This window comes from Calonectris borealis, chromosome 1, assembly GCF_964195595.1.
Source record: "Calonectris borealis chromosome 1, bCalBor7.hap1.2, whole genome shotgun sequence".
NCBI classification, from domain to species: domain Eukaryota; kingdom Metazoa; phylum Chordata; class Aves; order Procellariiformes; family Procellariidae; genus Calonectris; species Calonectris borealis.
The window spans coordinates 26,428,118-26,451,465 of record NC_134312.1 but is presented as its reverse complement, the minus strand read 5'-3'; the positions used below and the strand labels follow the sequence as shown (position 1 = coordinate 26,451,465).

At 42.6% G+C, this 23,348-nt stretch overlaps 1 protein-coding gene across 2 annotated transcripts in view; it reads left to right on the top strand.

The window, feature by feature from the left end:
* CPED1 (cadherin like and PC-esterase domain containing 1) overlaps nucleotides 1-23,348 on the top strand; it is a 174,099-nt gene that overhangs the window by 24,679 nt on the left and 126,072 nt on the right. For both annotated transcript variants that reach the window (XM_075146952.1, XM_075146961.1), the window contains one exon: nucleotides 2,193-2,379. In XM_075146952.1, the coding sequence (XP_075003053.1) occupies nucleotides 2,193-2,379 (187 nt within the window). The remainder of the gene's footprint in view (nucleotides 1-2,192; nucleotides 2,380-23,348) is intronic.

The following is a 23,348-nucleotide window of genomic DNA, read 5'->3' as shown; positions in this document are numbered from 1 at the left end:
AGTGTGTCCTGGGCTGCAGCCCTCTGCGCTCCTCACGTGTCCTTAGTTCACCCCACAGCACTGGCCGCTGCAGCACACATGGGATGGAAAATTGGATTTGCTCACAAAATAAAGTGAGAGGTGTCTCTCTCCTGATTTTTCTTCTGCAATGCAAGTGAAATGGAAAGTGGGAAGTGGCTGGCTGGACTGCCCGGAGGAGGGAGAAGGAGCACAGGAGGGGGGCCGGGGCAAGGGCTGGATTTAGGAACAGGGAGGGAGGGAGGGCAATGGAGAGGAAGGGCTGCCAAGCTGCTGGCGCTGCAGGAGAGCAGCACACAGAGAAGATAAGAGGAGAGGAGGCAGGGGCAAAGGCAGAAGGGGAAAGAATGGCGTGTGCTGTAGTGGGGAAGGGCGATCTGAGATGCCCTAATGCTGTGCTTGCCGCCCAACTAATGTGTTTTAAAAACTCGGGGACGCTGGGGAGGACATCTGACAGGTTATCTAACACGGTTCCTGTGACCTCACCCTGTGCTATTTGTGCTTCTTCCGGCCAGCATGTGATCAACCTTTACTTGAATATCGCAGTGTCTAAAGTAGTTTTGGGTTGCACATCTAGCAAATATACATGGCAGACTCTGACAGTATTGTATCAAGATATTTTTCAGGGTCCCTCATTGATGATGCTAACCCTTTCCACGGGATGTCTGCTCTGGAGCAAAAGCAGACGTGGCATTATAGGCTCCGGGCTCTGAAATAGTTTGTGCTCCTCACTGCCGCAGAGAAGCTTACACTTCAGCCAAGCGTAACGTAAAACTGCATCCTGTAATTGGGGAACAGACTGCTCAGAAGAATGACTTTATCACTAGATCCCAGGCCTATAAACAACTGGACACATCTTGCATGACATTTGTTTATATCAAAGCATCTGTCTCTTTTTCAGTGTAGTCTACTGTGCAAAAAATGGTGGTGCCTTGTTTGTGTAGCACTTCCTATGTCCAGTGATAAGCTTACTAAAATTAGAAGTTATGGAATAACTTAGTTTTTAAAGGACATACTGCTGACTACTGCTAGGTTGAAATTCATGAACTTGACAAGAACTAATCTCATGTCCTGAGTTGAATCCCTTAAATGCTGGTATGTTTCAATCCTAAAGACAAATACTTTTCACCAGAAGAAAATCTTGTCTGTTAATGGTGTTTTTATTGCAAAAGAACAGCTAGACTACTCCAGATATTAGTGACCTGTTTCCCACATGGAGCATCCTATTTTTGTGCCTTATGTAAGACATAAGATATCCCCCTTTCCCAAAGACCTGATGACAGTGGCCCCATAATTCACTCTTTTCAGAACTTAATGTCCAGCTCACACTATCTCTGTGTGTTTGGCGTGGCTCTCTTCCATTTTTCCTTACAGAAGCTCATATCCCAGGCTGTTTTACAGAGGAAGGGTTTTCTCTAGATGCCATTGTCCCTAGGCACTATGTGGGAAGATAGTGAATGGTAGACAACCCAGGAGTTCCTTGGGATTCATTGGAGATATCATACACCTTTCCACTTGCTCCTATATACAAGTCTCTCTGCCAGTCCTCCTGGGCTGGATCGTGTTGGATTAGTAAGACAATAAGGTACTGACAAGGTTAATTTAATTTTCTAGAGGAACAGCAATCTGCAGTACTGTTTAGGATTCCTCTGCATGCTTTTACCTCAGCACTCTTCTTACCTTTCTTAATCACACTGCACAGCAGAGCTCAGACCCCTGCACTTACCATCTGCGTAGGACCCATGTTCCTTAGAACAGTTAACAGGGGACCCACCAAGTCCTCTCTACTAGGTGACCCACAGGTCAGCCTGAGGCCATAGTCAAAGTCACCTGGCAAGTACTGTTACAAGCTCACCAGAGCAGGCCAGATTTCAGCCGAAGGTGTTTCCATGAAGGGAAGACCACAGTTTAAGAACCTCCATTGCTACCCTGAGCTTCCAAACCCTTGCAATATCAGTCCAAAATAAAGGTAGAAAAAACAGAGAGGCAGACAAAATGGAATCTGTGGTCAGAAGTCCCTGACATAAAGAGAATTCTTCATTAAACCAGAAATATTTCATGGATTGTCACAGTAAGTTACTCATTTCTTTTTTGTGAAAAATTACAACTATATATTGTACTGCTGAGGAGTGTCCTATCTTACAACCATTGTCTTTGCTTTGTGTTTGCTGTAGATCAACGACTCCATTCTCCAGTACTTTGGAAGCCGTACGAGAAGAGCAGTTCTGTATGCACCTCCTGCCCACCGTGAAACCGACCGTCAGCTCTGTCAGCGCATCCTGGCAAAACATGGATATACAGTCACAGTCCTTGAAAACAGGACACTGATGGAAGATCCCAGGCTTGAGGGCCCTTATCACAGTAAGAATAATTGGACTCAGTTAATTCATTAATTACTAAATGTTAACTATCAATCCGGCATTCTTCCACAGAGGTAAAGCTTATAAACTCTAGATGCGAGTAAGAATACAAGCCAAATCCCAGCCCTTCCCAGTTATGCAGCTAATTTTCCACAATTAGATGATTCTTCCATCAGACACTTCCTTCTGTAAAAAAATGCAGCAGTGTGATTATCATAGTCTTGACAACCAAATCAGATCATTTTGGTTCCTGATGACTTCTCATACCAACTTCATCAATATAATAGAGTGATTTTCAGTAGAGCATTTCATAACAAAACAAATACCTGCTACATTTGGTTCTTTCTCATTTTCTCTCTTAAGGAAAAGCTGTCTGCATGAAGGTACACTTTTTCCTCTGGTAATGTTTTGATTGTTCTGTAATGTACACACTAAGCTTGCTAAAGAACACGATACAGAAGAAGTACATTTTGCACTTGCTGCAGATGCTGGGGTAAATTACTGCTGTTTTTAAGTTCCTGTTGAAATTTGATCCACAGTTAAAGCAGGCTACTGAAGAAGCTTGATCTCTTGCTCAAGGGACTGTAGCTTTGTGGTGTAGTTATACTGTGCCTGATAGAGGAGCTTTGGGCACCAGGTATATCTATGCTGACCATGTTTAAGTGCTCTTGGACACCTTAGAGGTATGAACGGAAACTGTGATCTCAATCTGGCCTTCTGTTGGAAATCAATTTTGGAACTGGAAGGCTTTGAAAAAAATACACAGGCCACCATTCTGTCAGTAGAAAAATGGTGTGGCTGGTTATTTCTCATGCTAAGGGGAGTGCCACTTGCATTATTCAGGCTTGCAATACATTCCTGGGGTTACCAGAGAGGTCAGTTTTGCTTTATGCTTTAACCAATCAGAATAGTTTCATAGACGAAAAACATAATTATTTCGCATGGGTGAGGCTGCTCAAAATTCAACCACTAATTTCAAGTTTCTTTATGACAGTTTCTTGAATATAAGGCACATGCAGTTTTCTTGGAAGGCTGTACCGAGAAATAGTAAATTGTCTTCACCTTGCTCTTTTATTTTAATCTGGTTTCATATGCACCTTTCAGCCTTAAGTACTATGCACTCCTTGCCTTGAGTACTTTCCATCCCAGAGTGACAAGACACAGCGTGTCCAGGTTTTGCTAAGATCAGGTGGGCTGCAGAGAAAAGATAGCATCTCTGGGGACCATGTATACCATCTCTGTGAAATAGTTCTGTTTCAAATGGCCAAGGAAGTGGGTATGCAAAATTCAGTTATGACTTAGAAAAAAATCACTGTACTAGATTTTGCTACAGTTACCAGGTTCAGGTTCTCCAATACAGGTTTTTACCCTCCAAATGCTGCCTCTGCAGAAATCAACTTAACTGTGGGTATTTATCTTTTACAGGTTAGCACCAGTACTTCCTGTAGTATTTTTCCAGTAATGAAAAAAAAAAATAAAAAGGTTTTAGGTATTTTCCAGGAACATCCTAGAGCTTCTAGCAGATGTTGGAGTATGTAAAAAAGTCGAATGCTTGCCAATTTAAAGTAAAGAGTAAGACTCTACTAATTCCATTTCATGGCAACATGAGTCTGCCTCTAACTATTCCCTGTGTTATGTAAGTGCCTAACTTTAAAGTTATGTTTTAAAAACAAGAAGTAAGTAAAAGAGCATGTATGCATACCAAACCAATGATCTTTTCTTAGAACTAAACAAGTTATGCTCAAAGTTATTTTTCTTTGCCAGTAGATGATGGGGTTTACTGTTCTGGATGGGATAGTACTCCTTCTTTTGGAGAAGGGTATTTTGAACTATGCTTTGTCATAATATTTTCCTAATAGGAGTGTTATAAATTATTAAAAAATATGTTCCTTGAAGCCTCTATTAAAAAGATATAGATAACAGACTGGGAAACATAGATCATGAATGTTGTGAAAAATCTATAAAAAGAGTCATTCCTTCTTACTTGGTATTATTTAGCAGCTCTATCCAGTGCTTTTATTTTTGAGTCTGTCTTACTCGTACATCTTTCAAAGTTCACTCTAATTTTGAAAGGATTTTTTGTTTAGAATGGCTGAGAGCCAAGAGTTTAGCTGAAGTCATATATGGAAAAAAATTCACCGCAAAACATTCCTAACTTTTTTGCACTGGCCCGCTATTAATTTTGGGACCAGTTGTGCTGCTGTTTGAAACCCAAATGTGACAGCTCTGCACACTGATCTTCCTCCACACCTGGGCTGTAGCACTGTGTTGAGTTCATTGCTGTCAGAGAGAAACATCAGGAGAATAGTTTTCTTCAGTGGAAATTTTTCACTTCTTACACACCAACCAAAACATTTGGAGTTTCGGTAACTGGAAAATAGTTGGCTAAAAAGGAAAAGGATACCTTTTTTTTTTTTTTCAGGCAAAGAGACTGTGGTTTATGGGTTTCCTATGAAAAATCTGTACAGATGCTTTCTGCGGTAAAATATAAATTATTCAAACCCCTAATTTTTCACTGAAAAATAGCTCTGTCAGTAAATTCTCAAGCAGCTTTGGTTGAACAAAAAGTAGCTGTGCTTTCACCATTCCTTAGCAATTAAACCCACATGGAGGGAAAAGCCTATGCACTGATGATATCTGTGCCTGCTCTGAGCTTTTAGTCTTCCTTTTGCAGCAGCCCTAAATGAGCCAGTTTTTCTGTAAGGTTTAACACATCTCTTAGTCCGCTGCTAGGATGGTGATAGAGAGGCGGGACTGTGTTAGTAGCAGATGACAGGATAGTCAAGTTTTGCGAAGTGCTGGGATTGCCACCTTGGGCGTGCAGCTGCTGTGGGGGTAGATCCGTTTAAGCATAGTCAGTATCTCCAGTATCTGTGGGAAGTCCATCATGAAGCTAGCAGTTCAAGTGAAGTTGGATCACAGCTGATGAGAGAGATATCAGGTTGTATTGGCCAGCACATCTGTAAATGGTACACTTGATTTGTAAGCCAGCTAGGCAGAAGAAGGTGTGCTTGGTGTGTTGTTCCTTCCTTCCTTCTCCTTTATTTAAAATGTGAGAATCTGCTCATAGAGACATAGCCTCTGGGACATGTTCTGCCTTTGCTGCAGCCTGGGAGTAGGTTTGAAAACGGTGTGTCGTGGTTTAACCTGGCAGCAGCCAAATACCACGCAGCCGCTCGCTCACCCCCCCGCCGGGTGGGATGGGGGAGAGAATCAGAAGGGTAAAAGTGAGAAAACTCGTGGGTTGAGATAAAGACAGTTTAATAGGGAAAGCAAAAGCCGCGCACGCAAGCAAAGCAAAACAAGGAATTCATTCACCACTTCCCATCGGCAGGCAGGTGTTCAGCCATCGCCAGGAAAGCAGGGCTCCATCACGCGTAACGGTTACTTGGGAAGACACACGCCATCACTCCGAACGCCACCCCTCCTTCTTCTTCACCCAGCCTTATATGCTGAGCATGACGTCATATGGTATGGAATAGCCTATTGGCCAGCTGGGCCAGCCGCCCTGGCCGTGCTCCCTCCCAGCCCCCTGCACATCTGGCAGGGCATGGGAAGATGAAAAGTCCTTGACTATCATAAACAATACCTAGCAACAACCAAAACATCAGCGTGTCATCAACATTATTCTCACACTACATCCAAAACACAGCACTATACCAGTTAACAGGAAGAAAATCAACTCCATCCCAGCCAAAACCAGGACACGGTGTCAGACAGCTTCACGGAAAATAGTAAAAGGATCAGGAGGAGTGAGAAAGCCCCACACATCCGGGCTTTCTCCTGGGAGGTTTTCTGTGCTGAGCCGTGCAAGCCGCAGGCCTTCCTTCCGTCAGCCCAGCACAGAGCTGTGCTGCTCTATCAGAAGTGAATGGGATGAGCCGCCTGGCTTCAGAGCACCCTTAGGTCCTCCCAGAGTGGCAAACACCGAAGAAGAACTTGCCAAATATTTTCCAGAGTCTTCTGCCTTCTTCCCTGTCCTTCCAGTCTGAGAAGCTCTCACCTCTAGGGCCATAGAAAAGATTAACAGGATCTGTGGGTCCCTATGGCCCTGTGATGCCCTGCCAACATTTTCACAACGTTTTTTAACAGGAAAGTTTTATCTCAGAAATTTGTTGCATTAAAATGCATTTCTGCCCTCCAAAAATAACATTCCCTAGTTACTGTCTGCTGCCTGAACCTTTCCTGAATTCCATGCTTTCACCAGATGACATCTTTTAAGATAAATAAACTACTTATATCTTTCTTTCTGGAGCCATCAGTTTTTCTGTCCTTTGCTCAATGTGCCTGCCTCATTAGCCAACGATGACCCTCCCTTAATAGGCATTTCCTTCATTTCTCAATTCTTCACCTTTACCAATAGTTACACAAATCTCAGAAAACTGCAGGCTCCGAAAAATGTGTGCAGTTGTATGCTACAAATCTGACCAGCCAGTTTTAATTCATTCTGCAATAACATGCAAAGCTCTGTTGTTACCCCTAGCTTTTGGAATGGAAAAGATTCTGCATAACCTTAATGATAGCCAGTCAGTTTGGCTATGGAAAAAAGCACATCTATTCAGGCTGCTGGCAAACTGAGTGCAGCGTAACATTATATGCTCCTTGCTGCCTTAGACTGTTAATTTTAATAATTTGGTGGAAGTTTGTGCAATTGCAATGAGTGACTTCTTTAAAAAAAAAATCATAAACCATTTTCATAGTACTCATTTTACATGATCATTACCTACTTTTAGAAAACTACAGTTAAGTATTTAAACTTTACTATGGCTTCTGTTTGCAGTTTGAGTGACATCCACTGAACATGAAATTTTAGCCATGCTGTTAGAAAGATCATTACAGTATATATATTGATATGGGATTTTTTTTGTGATTTATTGTTCCATAAGATAAGCGTTGAACCAATCTTAGCTTTGGTCAATATTTACCTCTCGGGTCAGTAAATCTTGATCTTTATTTCCACTGAAATCAATACCAGCTTCATGTCCTATTCATTCACCTGAAGTTGTTAAGTGGAGATCATATACTATATATATCCTTAAATTTATGCATATTGCAAAGAATATTAGATCTGAAGTTATTTCCTCTTTACTGACTTTATCAATATGCACTGAATTCTGTTCTGTTTTCTGCCATTTTAAGAGCATGCTGTGTTTAAGTACTTGGCTGGGTAAATAAAGCCCTGGTTCCAGCAACTGAGTATGAGGATGATCTGGCTTTTTGCAGCTGTGGGAGTGGTGCTTGGGTGGAGCTGTTCCAAGGACAGGAAGGGATGACTGAGACAGCAGACCCGTGGGAGCAAATCGGAGCGAATCTTGGCCCTTCTCTTTACATGCTGGGGTCAAGACATCTGTCTGGCATTTAAGGTGGCATCTCATGGCATTACTTAGTTATTACAGAAAGGAGTGAATAACCCCTCATTGTTAAAGCAACCCGAATATATTCAGGCATAACTCATTTTGCTGTAAAATACTGATTTGAGAATTGTTGTATTGTTATGGCAGATATGGCCTCTGCTGCCTCCCTTATTGGCTCTCTATAGAGTGCTCTGTTGCTTCCTTATACCCAGCGGCTGCTCCCTGTAAAAGCTGCTGCTTGGGGAATGTTGGGAAGCGTGAGCCTGCAGGAGCAAGCACAGGTGTTCAGCAGACATGGAATGATGCTAGCTGCAGGTTTCTGTCTCTCTCTGGATGGTGCACGACTGAAGAAGCAGTGGGGACAGATGAAAGAAAATTCTGCTTTGATTCTCCCAAAAAGCAATTTTCCAAGTCGGTCCTTGTCAGTTTTTCATTTTGGTTTGTTGGATATCCTTTAGAAAAATTGCTCTTTAAAGAAAATCTACATTTTCCATGGGAAGAAAATCTCTGTGTCTGTTCACAGTAGGACTAGGAGGCAGAGAAATGTTGCCACACCAGAGTTAGAGATGGAGAAACTAGAATAAAAACCATATGAGTCACTGTCAGAACTAGGATGAAATGCATGCTCCTTGCTGTATATCTTTATGTTATTCCTTTAGCATATTGTATCACCTCTAGTACTCCTCAGCAGTCATACTTTTGACCAGAGGCTAGATCAGCAAAAGAATCAGCTTAATTGCTGACATCTGGCCAGCAGCAAAGTAGGAACTTGTAGAAGTGCTACTTCATAAGTGCAGCCAGTAATAGTTTCTTCAGGGCTGCTAATTAGTCTAGAGAATAAACTACAGCCATGGGTTTCGGAGGCCCCCAGGGCCATGTCTGGTGACTGTCAGACATTTGCTTTTCATTTTCCAAGACATATTATATCAGCTAAAGTAGTGAGAATGAGAGGAGGTAGTAGAGGCAGGGGGACACAGTGATGCTCTTTCTTCAATGAGTGTGAAGACTGGTATGACTGGGGGAACAGAGGTACTTGTTAATGTAAAATATTTAAAAAGTCTGCTGCCAAGGAAAAAAGAACAATCTGTTTTGCATGCCTATAGGAAATTGGACATGACATACTACAACAACAGAACAAAGTTTTGTTAGATATTAGGAAAGCTGTTTTAGGGTGAAGTAATCAAAGGGATCCCCTGGAGCTGTGGAGCATTCAATCTTAGAGGTCTTGAAATATTAGCTAAAGAGATTTTATTGGGTGTAGTGTGTCCCCTTGTGGGGTAACAAATGGACTCACAGACTTCTTGAAGTCTATGGCTAGCCTTGAGAGAATGGGGCAGATAAGAAACTGAAGAGGGAAAATATAGTGATTTGTAAAGCAGATGAAGAGATTCGAGATATGAATCAGCTGTGGTGGCTCAGGGCTCTGACTAAGGAACAAGCAATACGTAGTCCATAGCATCTTCTTAAAATGCAAAATATTCTCAAAAACCCAAAATCTGTGAGAATATATTCCTGACAGGAGTGGGGAAAAGGGAAGGGACCACAAAATCAGTGGTGCTTAGAGTATAGCCAGCTGAAGTTTGAGAAGGCAGAAAGCAAGTAACATACTCTGAAATAGGGATGGTTTTCATGGGATGGCATGTAAAAATCAGTACTAAGAGAACCAAATCTCCTCCCTTAGTGAGTGGTTTTCTATGGAGTTTGAAATACATTAACAGGAACAGGTAGCATTAGTTCTAACTTTATTTTTATTTCATTTTTTAATTTTTAATTGTTCAGAGTACAGTTAGGAGGAGACCCTACTTGCTGTTTGTTACAGCCACAGACAAGTTTCCATGAAATCCAACTAACTTTAGCAAACAATTATAAAGACTAAAGGCCTCAAGGAAAATTGCTGGTGTGTTCTGTAAACATCTGGTTGCCATTTTCAATTACAAGGACCAACCCACTGAAGGAAACAGTTTAGTTTTTTTGGAACAGAAATGGGACACTGGGGTTTTTGTTCTTTTTCACAGTGGAGAGTAAAGGAAATGTCAGGAATAGAGAGGTCACTAGATGCTCAGCTTTTATAAATACAAAAGTCTCTGAGAAAATTAAAGTAAATCGAAATCAGGTTCTGAAAGTGTAAACAACCCTGTGGAGGTAAGGTTAAATAAGCAGGACTGGAGATGCTAGCATGCCAGCAAAAGCACAAGATCATTCTATCATAAGTAAGTTATTTAAAATATTGTGCAAAATAATAATGATGAGGCTAGCCACAGAAGTATTTTGTGGGTTACCATACAAATACATGTATCAAATCTAGCAGATGTAACTTCTCTTCCGAAAATCATTTTGGTTAACTGTTGGTACAAATATATAGCTGACAGTATACAAAACTGGTTGGTTTCCTAATGCAAAATATATGTTATGCGAGTCCTGGGCAAAGTTTTGACAAGAAAAACATACATTTCAGAAGCATTCTTTTTGTATGTTGTTAAGCAAGGAGCTTCCTAAACAAGCTAAATAGGTAGAAATGTGATCCTCAGAGTATACTGAGTTACAAGCATACTTAATGTTTGTTACATTTGTTCTGCTTCCTTAAAATGAAAGTTCATATAGTTTTAGGAAGAAAATGTATACCAGAAACATACACTGTCTTGATCACTTTTTAATTTTGCTTTTAGCAATTAAGCCTCACTATTTGCCAACTAGTTGAAAGTGGATGCCTAATCTCATGCCACAGACGTCATTGGTTTCAGTACAAGACAGATCAGTTCCTGACATACTCAAATAAATGCTGCTCTCTAAGGCGATGCTGTGGTTTCTTGTTAGAAAATCTAAATATGTTGTATATCTTTCTGAACAATACGTATTCTCCTTCCTAATTATTAGCAGAACATATTCGTGTTTTCTAGCAGAAGAGCACACAAAATATTTTTTTGTATCACTAAAATAAACCCTCTGTAGAATTGTATTAAAAACCCTCTTTCAAATGCACTCTTTACTGTAAGAAAGGGAAATTCTTTATTTCTTCATAACAAAAGTATAAGGACCTTGAACTTCGTCAAGTTAAAACCAAAATATAGCATTTAGTCATAAAGTTACCAAACATACCTTTCTTCGAATGTTCTTTTTAGTCATATAAACAGAACATACAGTCCAGTGGAGAGTGGTATTTATTGGGCTAACTTAGAACTTACAATAATTAAAATATTACACACGGATTACAGAGTGAGCTAAAATTAAAACTTTGCTGGAATAAATTATGTCATGTTAATAGAATCTGAAAAACACCAATGTCCAGGCAGATACACACGTTGGCCAAAGGAATGCAACAACGTATGAGTCCACTGAAATTAAATAAATACAAGGGATTAAGGTGTAAGTATACAAGTTTTATAATGTGCTACTAACATGCAAATCCTGTAAAAGAGTTCGAGGCAATGTTTTGTAAATGTAGCCTATGGGATAAGAAGGTAACAGCAGATAATTGTTTATTCAAGTATTTTTAAAATGCTTCCCTTTAAGAAATGAATCCTGGCTCTGATAGGGTTCTAGCAGAGACTCTGGTTTATAAATATATATGTCTGTTCCCAAATGTCAGATGATTGTCTACTAATACAGGTGCTGGGAGAATGACGGTAAGTGTAGCCAGAAGCCTGTAGCAGTCCCGCCAGAGCACTCTGTCTAAGGGATTGTTGCATTAGTGTTGCCCAGTGTTTTGGCTGCTGGAAGCTGTGCACCCTTTCTGATGCACTCACTGGCTCTGAGCCCTGGTCAGCTGTGAGAAGTGTCGTGTCTTTCATCATTGTGCTCCCATTTTAGGTAGAGGTATTATATACCACTGAAACCAAACCAATTCTTTTTTTTTTTTTCCTCCACTTCAGCTACCATGACTTTTATTGGTTAGGATAGCAAAAAGCTAATACTGTGTGGGCCTTCATTGTAATTTGCAGCCAGCCCACGCCATTCCTAGGTTCAGATTCTAGCTTTGTCCAGCTGCATCCACTTTCAGCTGACAGCTCTTTTGAATACTGCATCCCAAAAATGCCCCAGACATTAAAAGTGCAGTAGCCACCCATGGGTTAGAACATGTTTCTGAAAATTTCACACACCATGTTGTTACACTGGCTTATTTTACATCAAATGGGAACCTCGCCTTCATGAGGGGAATGATTATTCTACCCTTCTGATGTTCACTATAATCCCTCAAAGTTCATTTTTCAATGTAATATTGAATATTCTTTTATTTGGCCACTGAGATTGTCCAGGAGGTAATCCTAGTTTGTACAGATGTTGAAGAGAAAGGAAGCTTCTCTGATGTACTCGGAAATCAAAACTAACTGTCCCTCAGTTTCAAGTTGGTCATGAGAGGTTTCAGATTTCTGAAAAAATATTTAGTACAGAAGACTAATACTAAAAGTGGCACCTTCTCTTTGATTAGAAAGAAAAAAACCAAATATAATTAATTTCTACAATTTTTGGCAGGCATGTTTCCTTACAAAACAATGACCGTTTTTAACAAGGAGGACAAAATATGGAATGGATTTGGATTAAAAAGTAACAAAGGAATAGGATTTGAAATGAAGATGAGCTACCTTAACTCGTAGCAAGATTAAAAAAATATAGTCTAAACATATTGCCTCAGGGGTGCCTCACATAACTAAAGTATATTCAGACTTTGATAGAGGGAAGGACAGAAGAGCTGAGTGGTATGCATTCTTGAAAGTTTGAAACAAATGATTCAAGGCATAAAGTGTTTCTATAACAAGCTCATTGTTGTAATGACTTTGTTTCTGACATTTGTGATAATGCTTTCCAAAATAAATATTTAGCTATAAAAAGGAGTTTAATTTTTAATTTATAGCAACTACTAAAAGTGTGTATGTACATAGAATATACTGGGTTTTTTTCTGCATTGTGTAAATGCAAGATGAATCTGGCAGAACCACAGTTATTTTAGATCTGACAGAATACAGCTCTGTTGATACAGCTTGCCAAGCTGGTGAAGAGGGCTTTAAACTAAAGTTGCCGGGGGAGGGAAACCTCAGTCTGTCCCACTCCTACCAGTTTGATGCCAGGGCCAGCAATAGATGCCCAGAGTTTGGAGAAGGATCACGGTTCAGCAGGACCTGAAGAGCAGCACAAAGGAATTCCAGCCTCTCCAGCCAGTAAGTCAGCTTCGTCAGGGGCCCAACTTAAATGCCTTCATGCAAATGCACGTAGCGTGGGGAATAAACAAGAGGAGTTAGAAACTTGCACATGCCTGCAGGGCTATGATCTTATTGGCATCATGGAGACATAGTGGGATGGCTCCTACGACTGCAGTGTTGGAATGGAAGGATACAGGCTTTTTAGGAAGGACAGGCAGGGGACATGAGGAGGGAGTGTTGCTCTCTATGTCAATGACCAGCTGGAGTGCATGGACCTCCACCTGGGGATGGATGAGGAGCCAACCGAGAGCTTATGGGTCAGGATTAAAGGCAGGACTGGTAAAGGTGGCATTACGGTGGGGATCTGCTACAGGCCACCCGACCAGGAAGACCAAGCGGATGAGGCCCTCTATAGACTGATAGGAGCAGCCTCATGTTCACAAGCCTTGGTCCTCATTGTCCCGATCCGATGTCGGGAATGTCCCGATCCGATGTCAGGGGAGGTTTCGATATGATCCCAAGAGTGAGATTAAGACACAAAATGAGGTCAAATGCCGTATACCCAAACCAGCAACTTTTAATATCAAAAGTAGAAAATTAGTAGTGGTAGGATAGAATAGAGCAATAAGACAGAAGTCAAGCAGGCATTCAGGGTAGACTTGCAAGAATAGTCACCGCCATGGATCCGTGGCGTCCCGGGGGTCCAAGTCTCTCGGTGTTCCGGCGGTGGGCAGTCGCTCCGGGGTCCGCGGTGTTTCAGTGGGGTCGGCAATCACACTGGGGTCCTCTTGGCAGTCCCTTTTATTCTCATTCAAGGGCTGCAGTTTCCATGGCAATGACAAGTCTCCACATTCCTGAGTCTTGACTGTCCAAGCACGTGCCAGCCAGAGATCTCTGTGGCCTTGCAGCCATTCTTATCATATTCAGCAGCCAAAGGAACCCTTGCCCGGATAAGCATTCTTTGAGACAAAAGTTCTACAATTCAGTCTTTCACACTCATGGGGGACTTCAACCACCCTGTTGGAGGGACCACACGGCAGGACATAAGCAATCTGGGAGATTCCTGGAATGCGTCAATGATAACTCCCTTCTCCAAGTGGTACAGGAGCCAATGAGGAGAGGTGCTATGCTGGACCTTGTTCTCACCAACAAGGAGGGGCTGGTGGGGAATGTGAAGCTCAAGGGCAGCCTTGGCTGTAGTGACCATGAAATGGTGCAGTTCAAGATCCTTAGAGCAGCGAGGAGGGCGCACAGCAAGCTCACTACCCTGGACTTCAGGAGAGCAGACTTTGGCCTCTTCAGGGATCTGCTTGGTAGAGTACCATGGGATAATGCCTTGGAGAGAAGAGGGGCCCAAAAAAGCTGGTTAATATTCAAGGATCACCTCCTCCAAGCTCAAGAGTGATGCATCCCCACAAAGTGGAAAATGGGCAATAATGCCAGGAGGCCTGCATGGATGAACAAGGAGCTCCTGGACACACTCAAACACAAAAAGAAAGCCTACAGAGGGTGGAAGCAAGGACAGGTAGCCTGGGAGGAATACAGAGAAATTACCCGAGTGGCCAGGGATCAAGTTAGGAAAGCTAAAGCCCTGATAAAATAAAATCTGGCCAGGGACGTCAAGGGCAACAAGAAAAGCTTCTATAGGTACATCGGTGATAAAAGGAAGACTAGCGAAAATGTGGGCCCTCTCCAGAAGGAAATGGGAGACCTGGTTACCCGGGATACAGAGAAGGCGGAGGTACTCAATGACTTTTTTGCCTCAGTCTTCACTGGCAAGTGCTCAAACCACACTGCCCAAGTCGCAGAAGACAAAGGCAGGGACTGGAAGAATGAAGAGCTGCCCACTGTAGGAGAAGATCAGGTTCAAGACCATCTAAGGAACCTGAAGGTGCACAAGTCCATGGGATCTGATGAGATCCATCCGCGGGTCATGAGGGAACTGGCGGATGAAGTTGCTAAGCCACTCTCCATCATATTTGAAAAGTCTTGGCAGTCCGGTGAAGTTCCCGCTGACTGGAAAACCCCTATTTTTAAAAAGGGAAAAAAGGAAGGCCCAGGGAACTACAGGCCAGTAAGTCTCACCTCTGTGCCCAGCAAGATTATGGAGCAGATCCTCCTGGAAGCTATGCTAAGGCACATGGGAAATAAGGTGGTGATTGGTGTCAGCCAACATGGCTTCACTAAGGGCAAGTTGTGCCACAAATTTGGTGGCCTTCTATGACAGGGTTACAGTGTTGGTGGATAAGGAAAGAGCAACTGCTGTCATCTACCTGGAATTGTGCAAAGTATTTGACACTGTCCCACACGACATCCTTGTCTCTAAATTGGAGAGACATGGATTCGACAGATGGACCACTCAGTGGATAAGTTGTGGTCAATGGCTCAATGTCCAAGTGGAGACCAGTGACAAGTGGCATTCCTCAGGGGTCAGTATTGAGACCAGTGCTGTTTAACATCTTTGTTGGCAACATGGACAGTGGGATTGAGTGCACCCTCAGCAAGTTTGCAGATGACATCAAGCTGAATGGTGCGGTTGACACGCTGAGGGAAGGGATGCCATCCAGAGGGTCCTTGACAGGCTTGAGAAGTGGGCCCATGCAAAGCTCATGAAGTTCAACAAGGCCAAGTATAAGGTCCTGCACATGGGTCAGGGCAATCCCAAGCACAAATACAGGCTGGGCAGAGAACAGATTGAGAGCAGGCCTGAAGAGAAGGACTTGGGGGTGTTGGTTGATGAGAAGCTCAACATGACCCAGCAATGTATGCTTGCAGCCCAGAAAGCCAGCCGTATCCTGGGCTGCATCAAAAGAAGCATGAGCAGCAGGTCGAGGGAGTTGATTCTGCCCATCTACTCCACTCTTGTGAGACCCCACCTGGAGTACTGTGTTCACCTCTGGGGCCCCCAACATAAGAAGGATATGGACCTGTTGGATCGAGTCCAGAGGAGGGCCACAAAGATGATCAGAGGGCTGGAGTACCTCTCCTATGAAGACAGGCTGAGAGAGTTGGGGTTGTTCAGCCTGGAGAAGAGAAGGCTCCTGGGGAGACCTTATAGCAGCCTTCCAGTACCTGAAGGGGGCCTACAAGAAAGCTGGAGAGGGAATTTTTACAAGAGCATGTAGTGATAGGACAAGGGGTAATGGCTTTAAACTGAAAGAGGGTAGATTTTTATTAGATATGAGGAAGAAATTCTTCACTGTGAGGGTGGTGAGGCACTGGAAGAGGTTGCCCAGAGAAGTTGTGGCTGCCCCATCCCTGGAAGTGTTCAAGGCCAGGCTGGATGGGGCTTTGAGCAGCCTGGTCTAGTGGAAGGTGTCCCTGCCCATGGCAGGGGGGTTGGCACTAGATGATCTTTAAGGTCCCTTCCAACCCAAACCATTCTATGATTCTATGATTTTATGATCAGTTTTTTGAAAGAGGACTTTTAGTGTAAAATGGTAAAATAAGACAAAACCCTTTTTTCTTTATTTGGAAGGAAACCACTGTTTGCTACAATTGATATTTTTTTTTTTTTGAAAAAGGGATAGATAAAATAGAAAACCTATCAACATGTCGAAGTACTTTGTTAAACAGGCTGATAAATAAAATAAGAACAAGACCTGGCTATTTTGGACCAGATCAAGAAGTATTTGTCTAAATAGGAATTAGGCATTTAAATATTTTTTCTTTTTCCATCTGGCTTCAGCAACTCTGTCTCAAAAAAAAGAAAAGCCCTCACTCAAGTTTTCACAACCACAGTGAGGCTAAGTATCTCTGGGGTCTTCCTAGAAGTCAGTCTTCAACAAAAAATGATTGAGGTAATTTTCTGTAAAGAGTAGGCTAAAGACAAGGATTTTAAATACATAGAGTTTGGCACATGTTAACCCCATTTTCACTTGGAGTGAAGTGCTACAGCTTTAGAAAAAAGGTTAGAGGACCCTTGGAGAAAGCTCTAAGAATAGAAAGAAAAAAGTATTCAAGAAAGTGCAGCACAGAAGGTAACTGCAGACCACTTAGGTTGCCCTCTTTATGACAGGATGATGTGTGAGGTAGGAGAAAGTAGCAGGTTTTTTTCTTCTCTACCCAGCACCACAGCACATCTAATTTACATCCCAGACATCACAGTACACATTTTTTGCAGATCTAACAATGTGGGCATTTCTGCTGACCTTCAACAGTGAGAGATCTGACCCTACATTTCCTTAAAATGTTTGGAGAGAGAATTTTAATGTCTACTTTAGAGTCCATGTTCCATGGATGCTCTACATGGTAGTCATGATGATGTCTGTAACACTGACTTTCACTACCCCATGGCATGTCAGGTGAGTAGAGTTGAAAGGCAATGTAGGGTTCTGCAGAGAAAACAGTATCTGTGGGGTACAGATGGAAATCTCCCTTACATTAGCCATCATTTAATTATTACATCACTGTCTTCCGTGGTTTTGTCTAACTCGTAAATAAAATGGGTCAATTCCCTAGACTTGAGGAGAAGCGATGCAGTATGGCTATGTCCATGTATCTAAACTCTTTTCCCCTGACTGAGGGTGGCCTGCTTTTCACTGAGTTTTAGGAAATGTCACTGGCTTGAGCTGTCTCTTGGGGCATTGCATGGCCACCCAGGGAGAAGAAAACAAACACAGCGGATGATTCCAGGCCAGTGGTTGAGCCTGGGTCCTGACACTGTTTAGTTTAGCCATTGCCTCTATTCCCAAGCTTCTCTTTTTCAGTATTTGTTTGTTTCCTGCCTCTTGGGCATTAAGGAATCTGACACATTAATTAGTGTTGGCATAGGATGCCCGAGTGCTGTAAACGCAGTGATCAAGGGCTGCCATTTGGACTTTAAAATATGTCAAAATTTGCAAAGGTGATCAAACCCTATACTTTTAGCACTGTAATTGTAATCCTAATTCATTGTAATTAGAATGAGATAGGACATTAAGACAAATAAATCTATCTACTCCTTAGCTGCTTATCCTGAGGCTCTTCTATATCCATAGAAGGGAAGAGGCAGTTTTCTTAGCTCTAGCGCAGTTTCTGCCCTTTAAACTCGGTGATGAATTCTCATTAATGCCATCATTCAGAGGGCTTCTCAGCTCAGATTCCTCATGTTTTCAGTCCTGTTGCAAAAAGTGGGAGTGGTAGAAAGGTTGGGGTGAAGGGCAGGATGGAAAGTATACTCATACTGGCAGTTTGGTTTCCCTGGGCAGAATTCCTCCTCCCCAAGCATTGCTTTCCCATTGAATTGCCCATTGAATCTTTTTTCCAGCCTCTGGCTCTTTCCATTTGTTGCATGTGCCTCTCTAAACACCCAGACTATTCCTTGTAAGAGTAGCACGCTCAGCAAGCTTGCTCATAGTCTAGTGGGGAAGATGCCTCAGTCCCTCTTACTTTTGTTGTAGCTCCTATGAACACAGTCATCCAAGTTAGGGATTGCCAAATCCAGCAGCCTGACAGAGGTGAGGCTGACGCAGCGTGCTCCTGGGTCCAGCCAGCAGCGAGGCTGAGCGTGTGGCCCCAGCTGGCACGTGCACACGCCTATGGACTCCACACATACCCCCACACAGCTAGCCACGCAGATAAACACACTCAGCACTCACACAAACACAAACAGCACCTACAGCCTCATCCGCCCTCCAGCGCTCACACATGCACTTGCACGCTCGCTCCAGCTGCTGCCACCATGGACACACGGGCCTACGAGCCCTGGTCCCGCTCCAGGGGCTGCGCTTAGAGCCCCAGACACAGGCATGCACACATGAGAGGGCCCCGCAGCCAGGAAAAGAGTTGTCAATGGAGTTTGATGAGAGGACAGGACAGACTGCCTTGACAAGGTGCAGAACATGGCCAGCCAAGAGTAGCAACCAGCCCACTGCTTAGACATGGCAATCCCTTTTTATCCCGTTATTCCTCTGTTTTTCCATGCTTGTTCCTCTCCAAACTACTTTGATACCTTGTTTTTATTGCCACATTGCCATGTGTTTGTTTCCCTTCTTTTGCCACTCTGCTCTGTGAGTGACAGAGGTATCTACCTCATATATTTAAACTGCTACTTTTCTTTATGTTATCTGAAGTTAAATAAAATAACCTTATAATAAGCAGTGGGAGATCTTGAAGAACCTTGTGAATATCAGACCAGAGCAGGCATATATACACAAAAGCAGTGCACAGTTCGGTACCCAAAAGCTGTGACATGCACTCTTTTCAACTTTGATTTGACTCACTCGCTCATGATACATCCTTCCACTTCATGACTGCATGCTGCTTTTTCACATGACTTTGCCTCAGGGTGTGCAGAACAGGGATATGAAGTTCTTTCCTGGATACAGTCCCAACAGTTATCAGTTAGAATAACTTGGGTCACGTAACAGTGAGGGTTGTCCAAAACCAATTGTGTCAGGCAGAGTCTTCTTCCTTGGCACAGAGCAGGCTGGAGCTATTCTTCCCTCTCCGCTGAGGCTTGGAGAGCCAGGCGCCCTCTTCCTCATCACGTGAAGCAGTGTGGTTTTCCTCCTCCTGTGGGATGCACGTGTGAAAATCTGCTAATATTTTGGTTCATTTTCTTTGATCCATGCATGGCACATTGCCACCTCTCATGCTTAGCCCCAAACCCTGCTATCAGGACAGCGACGTCATTGCAAATTTTCCAATGCTGATGACAGATGGAGCATATGGACAATAACTTCCTTAACTATTGAGTTGCCCTCCCCATGAGCTTCTTCACCCCAGTCTGATCCCTAAATGTCTCAACTGCATGACCATCCTCCTTTCCACATGCACATCCTCTCTTTTCAGTTTTCACCTGGTTCTTCATCCCAGTCCAATGTCTGTAGCCTGTGTCTAGTATCTTTCAATCTGGTTTTTCTGTCAGACAATTTCCTTCTCACAGCAGGTAAGGAAGCACCCACACAGATGGATTAGTAGAGCTTTGGCAGATCTGTGACAGCTATGTGCTTTAACTAGGTACCAAGTACTTCCATCCCAGAGAAAGTTAGGTCTCAGTCCCACAATGCTTTCTTGTACAAGTGAGAAACATATCTAGCAGATTTTACTGTGGTAGCCTACCTGGGGTATTAAATACATACAGAGTAAGAATTCCAACATTTTGGAGCAACTAGGGATGTAAACCTTTTTAGCTTGCATACAGGTAGAGCATACCATATTGGATTACTAGATGCTTTTGGTTTCACTGAGGCTTGCTGTGCAGAAAATACCCGTCTGTGGAGAGCATACCAGAGTAATCTGAATATTCATCCAAAGCATGGTGTGTAAGCACAGAAGTGGAATAACAGGCTTGAGTGTTTGAATTGCCCTGATGTGTTTGCCATTGGGTCAGGAGTACATATTTTCCTTTTGTTTGCTATTGAACTCTACTGTAGATCAGAAAGTATTTTGACAGCATATTTTCGTAGCTTAAGTTGACAGATTATGCCACGATAAAAACTATAGGTTGTTAGAGTTACAATGTGTAATACAACTCAATGGAGAATTATTCTTAGCCTGACACAGCCTCTCCCCAATGAACTAAGAACCATCCAATGTACCTGTCTTACATTCTGCAGTACTCTTCTCCCCATGTCAGACTAATATAATTTTTGAATGTACTTTAGTTACTTTTATTTCCAGTATTCTGCTCATTCTTTGGTTGCACAGAAAAATATGTGGATATAGTTTACTAATACTGCAGGTTTTTTGTGCACTACTTTTTGTTGTCTTACAGACAACCAGTTATCTGCAAATTGAAAAACGCTGCTTTAAATCATTTGCTGCAGATCTGCAAATTCTTTCATGGTTGTCTCTTATAATTTGTAATTCGTTGATTGAAGAAAAGATTGCTAATCAATTGCATGACTGGATGTGATATAAGTGGAGAAAGGATTGTCCTGTCTCTTCTCCATTCTTGTATTTATGCCTGCAATAAATTTCTTTTGTTTCTTTTAGAGAAAGTCATTTGCCTTGCATTATCAATTACTCCACTAAGGAAGATGGTAACTGGTTGACTTGGTACGTAAGTCCAAGGCAGTTTTAGAGTCTGAGACCAGGAGGAAAAAGGAAAACATCTTGCCAAATTTGAGAAGAGAGTTCTGGGAGAAACTGGTAGCTCTTGGCTTGTTACACTCATTTATTTTTGTGCTTTTAGAATTCTGCTTTGGATTGACAAGAAAAGCAGGCTTGCAGCCTGGCCCTTCCTGATATGAGGAAACAGTAATAAAATAACTCTCTCTTTTTTTTCAGACAAGAGTGGAAGCGTCATGCCTCCCCATTTGTAGTTAAACCTAACATGTCTCCACAGTATTTGCAGAAGAGATACAGAATAGTCAGGCGTTTATGTCTGAGGCACTGCAATAGGACTTCAAATGGCTATTTCACTCCCCAAATGCTGAACTCAGATGTGACTATGCATTAATTCTTGAGCACAGGGCAATGTTTTGTGCTAAGCTGTCAGGGACAGATGAGCTATCCTGGGAATTAGGCTGGTTCCACTTGGTTCACGCCAGCCTCTCCTCCACAAAGAATGCTTCCCTTGGCACTTCAGATCCTCTTAGTTATGGGGTAACTGAGCCAAAATAAAACCCTGATCATCCTCAAGGGGTGTGAATAGTGACTTTCCTCAGGATTCCTGCAGCCTTTCCCTGGCAGCCATACAGCAACTGTACAAAGTATTTTGTGAATTAATTGACTGCGTCCAACAATCTCAGCCTCATACATAGGGTGGGTTTTTTTACACTTATAATACTACAGTGCAATTAATGTGCCAAAAGATTTCAGCCTAATTTGTCTAGTTAAGCAGGTGGTTACTGGACTGGACTATGCGTTATGGCAGAGTACAGTCAGTCTCAACAAGTAGCATGGAGCACGCTGTGTGAAACAGGGAGAGGTTTGCACGTGGACAAGTGAACAGCTGCTTTCCAGAATAGTTCAGCAAATACCAGAAACCTCGCCGTCTTTTCCTACACTATCTTCACTTACCAGAGTGATCATTTCTTCATTGTTGTTGTAGTGAGTTCAAATTGGTGATAGCTTATGACTATCAAGAGCCACGCCAAAAGGAAAATTAAAATACCTCCAATAACTACTTCTTTAAGGGGAAAATTCCTGCACACCTAGATATGAGACATTCCTCCAGGGAAAGCCCTACAAATGAAACAGTGATACCAAAAACTTACAAAAGGCCGTATCGTTAACAAAGAGAAAGCATTCAGTCCAACAAGCGGCATTCTGATCTTTGCACAAGTGAGACAGCCAAGCTGCCGTAACCAGAAATAGTCTTCAAAGGATATTTTTCCCTGGAGCGTTATCAGTGAAGCTCAGATCTTCAGAGGTGTAGAATTCCCACGTCCCCAAACCCCATCACGCAGCCTGCCTGATGCTGCGGCCCTCTGAGATGCTGAGGGGCATAAAATCCAGCCCAGAGTTCAGAGCCAGGCAGTGAGGCAGTAGTTCTGTCTTTCAGACATCTGGTAGTTCTTCCACTCTAAACTCTTGAGTAGCAAACTATTGGGTCCTATAAATTGACTACATTGCAGGGATGAAGCCTGCTTTGTAAAACATATTCCTCTGTCTTGTTTAAAGTTGGATTTGTGCACAAGCAGCTATTTCCATAAATATGTGCCTCCTCACCAAACTCGGTTCAATCTGTGCTCACTCCATTACCCTGCAGGAGCAGAGGAGTTTGACTTTTTTTTTTCCCCTGTAGACTATGAAGAGTCATGATACATGAAACTAAAACTTACATTAATCTTTTTTTTTTTTTTCAGACCAGGATTACAACATGCCAAAAGTATATTTGAATACAGTTTAATGCATCAGTACCTAAACAATACCTTTTCTTGAAAATCTTCTCTTCACATCCATGCAGGTCAGAGGTGCCTGGAAATATGTTTCAAGTAGAGTTGAGGGGAATTTCTTTTAAAAAAACATCATGTACAAATCTCAGGATCTCCCTTGGCAGGGGTTCTGTAACCTCCTAAAGTAACTTATTCCACTACTTCATCCTTGCAGTTAGAAACTTTCTTTATATAATCTTTGCTGCAAATTAAAATGTTTACTTTGTATCCTGCCTCCAGTGATTAAAGGGGACAACTGATTTTGGATCAGTAAAAATTTATTCTATGGTGTGGTGGTTTAACCCCAGCCGACAACTAAGCATCACCCAGCCGCTCGCTCACTTCCCCCTGGTGGGATGGAGGGAGAATCGGAAGGGTAAAAGTGAGAAAACTCGTGGGTTGAGATAAAGACAGTATAATAGGTAAAGCTAAGGCCACACACACAAGCAAAGCAAAATAAGGAATTTATTCACTGCTTCCCATTGGCAGGCCGGTGTTGAGCCATCTCCAGGAAAGCAGGGCTCCATCATGTGTAACTTGGTTACTTGGGAAGACAAATGCCATAGCTGTGAACATCCCCCCTTCATCCTCCTTCTTCCTCCAGATTTTTTCTGAGCATGATGTCATATGGTATGGAATATCCCTTTGGTCAGTTGGGGTCAGCTGTCCCAGCTG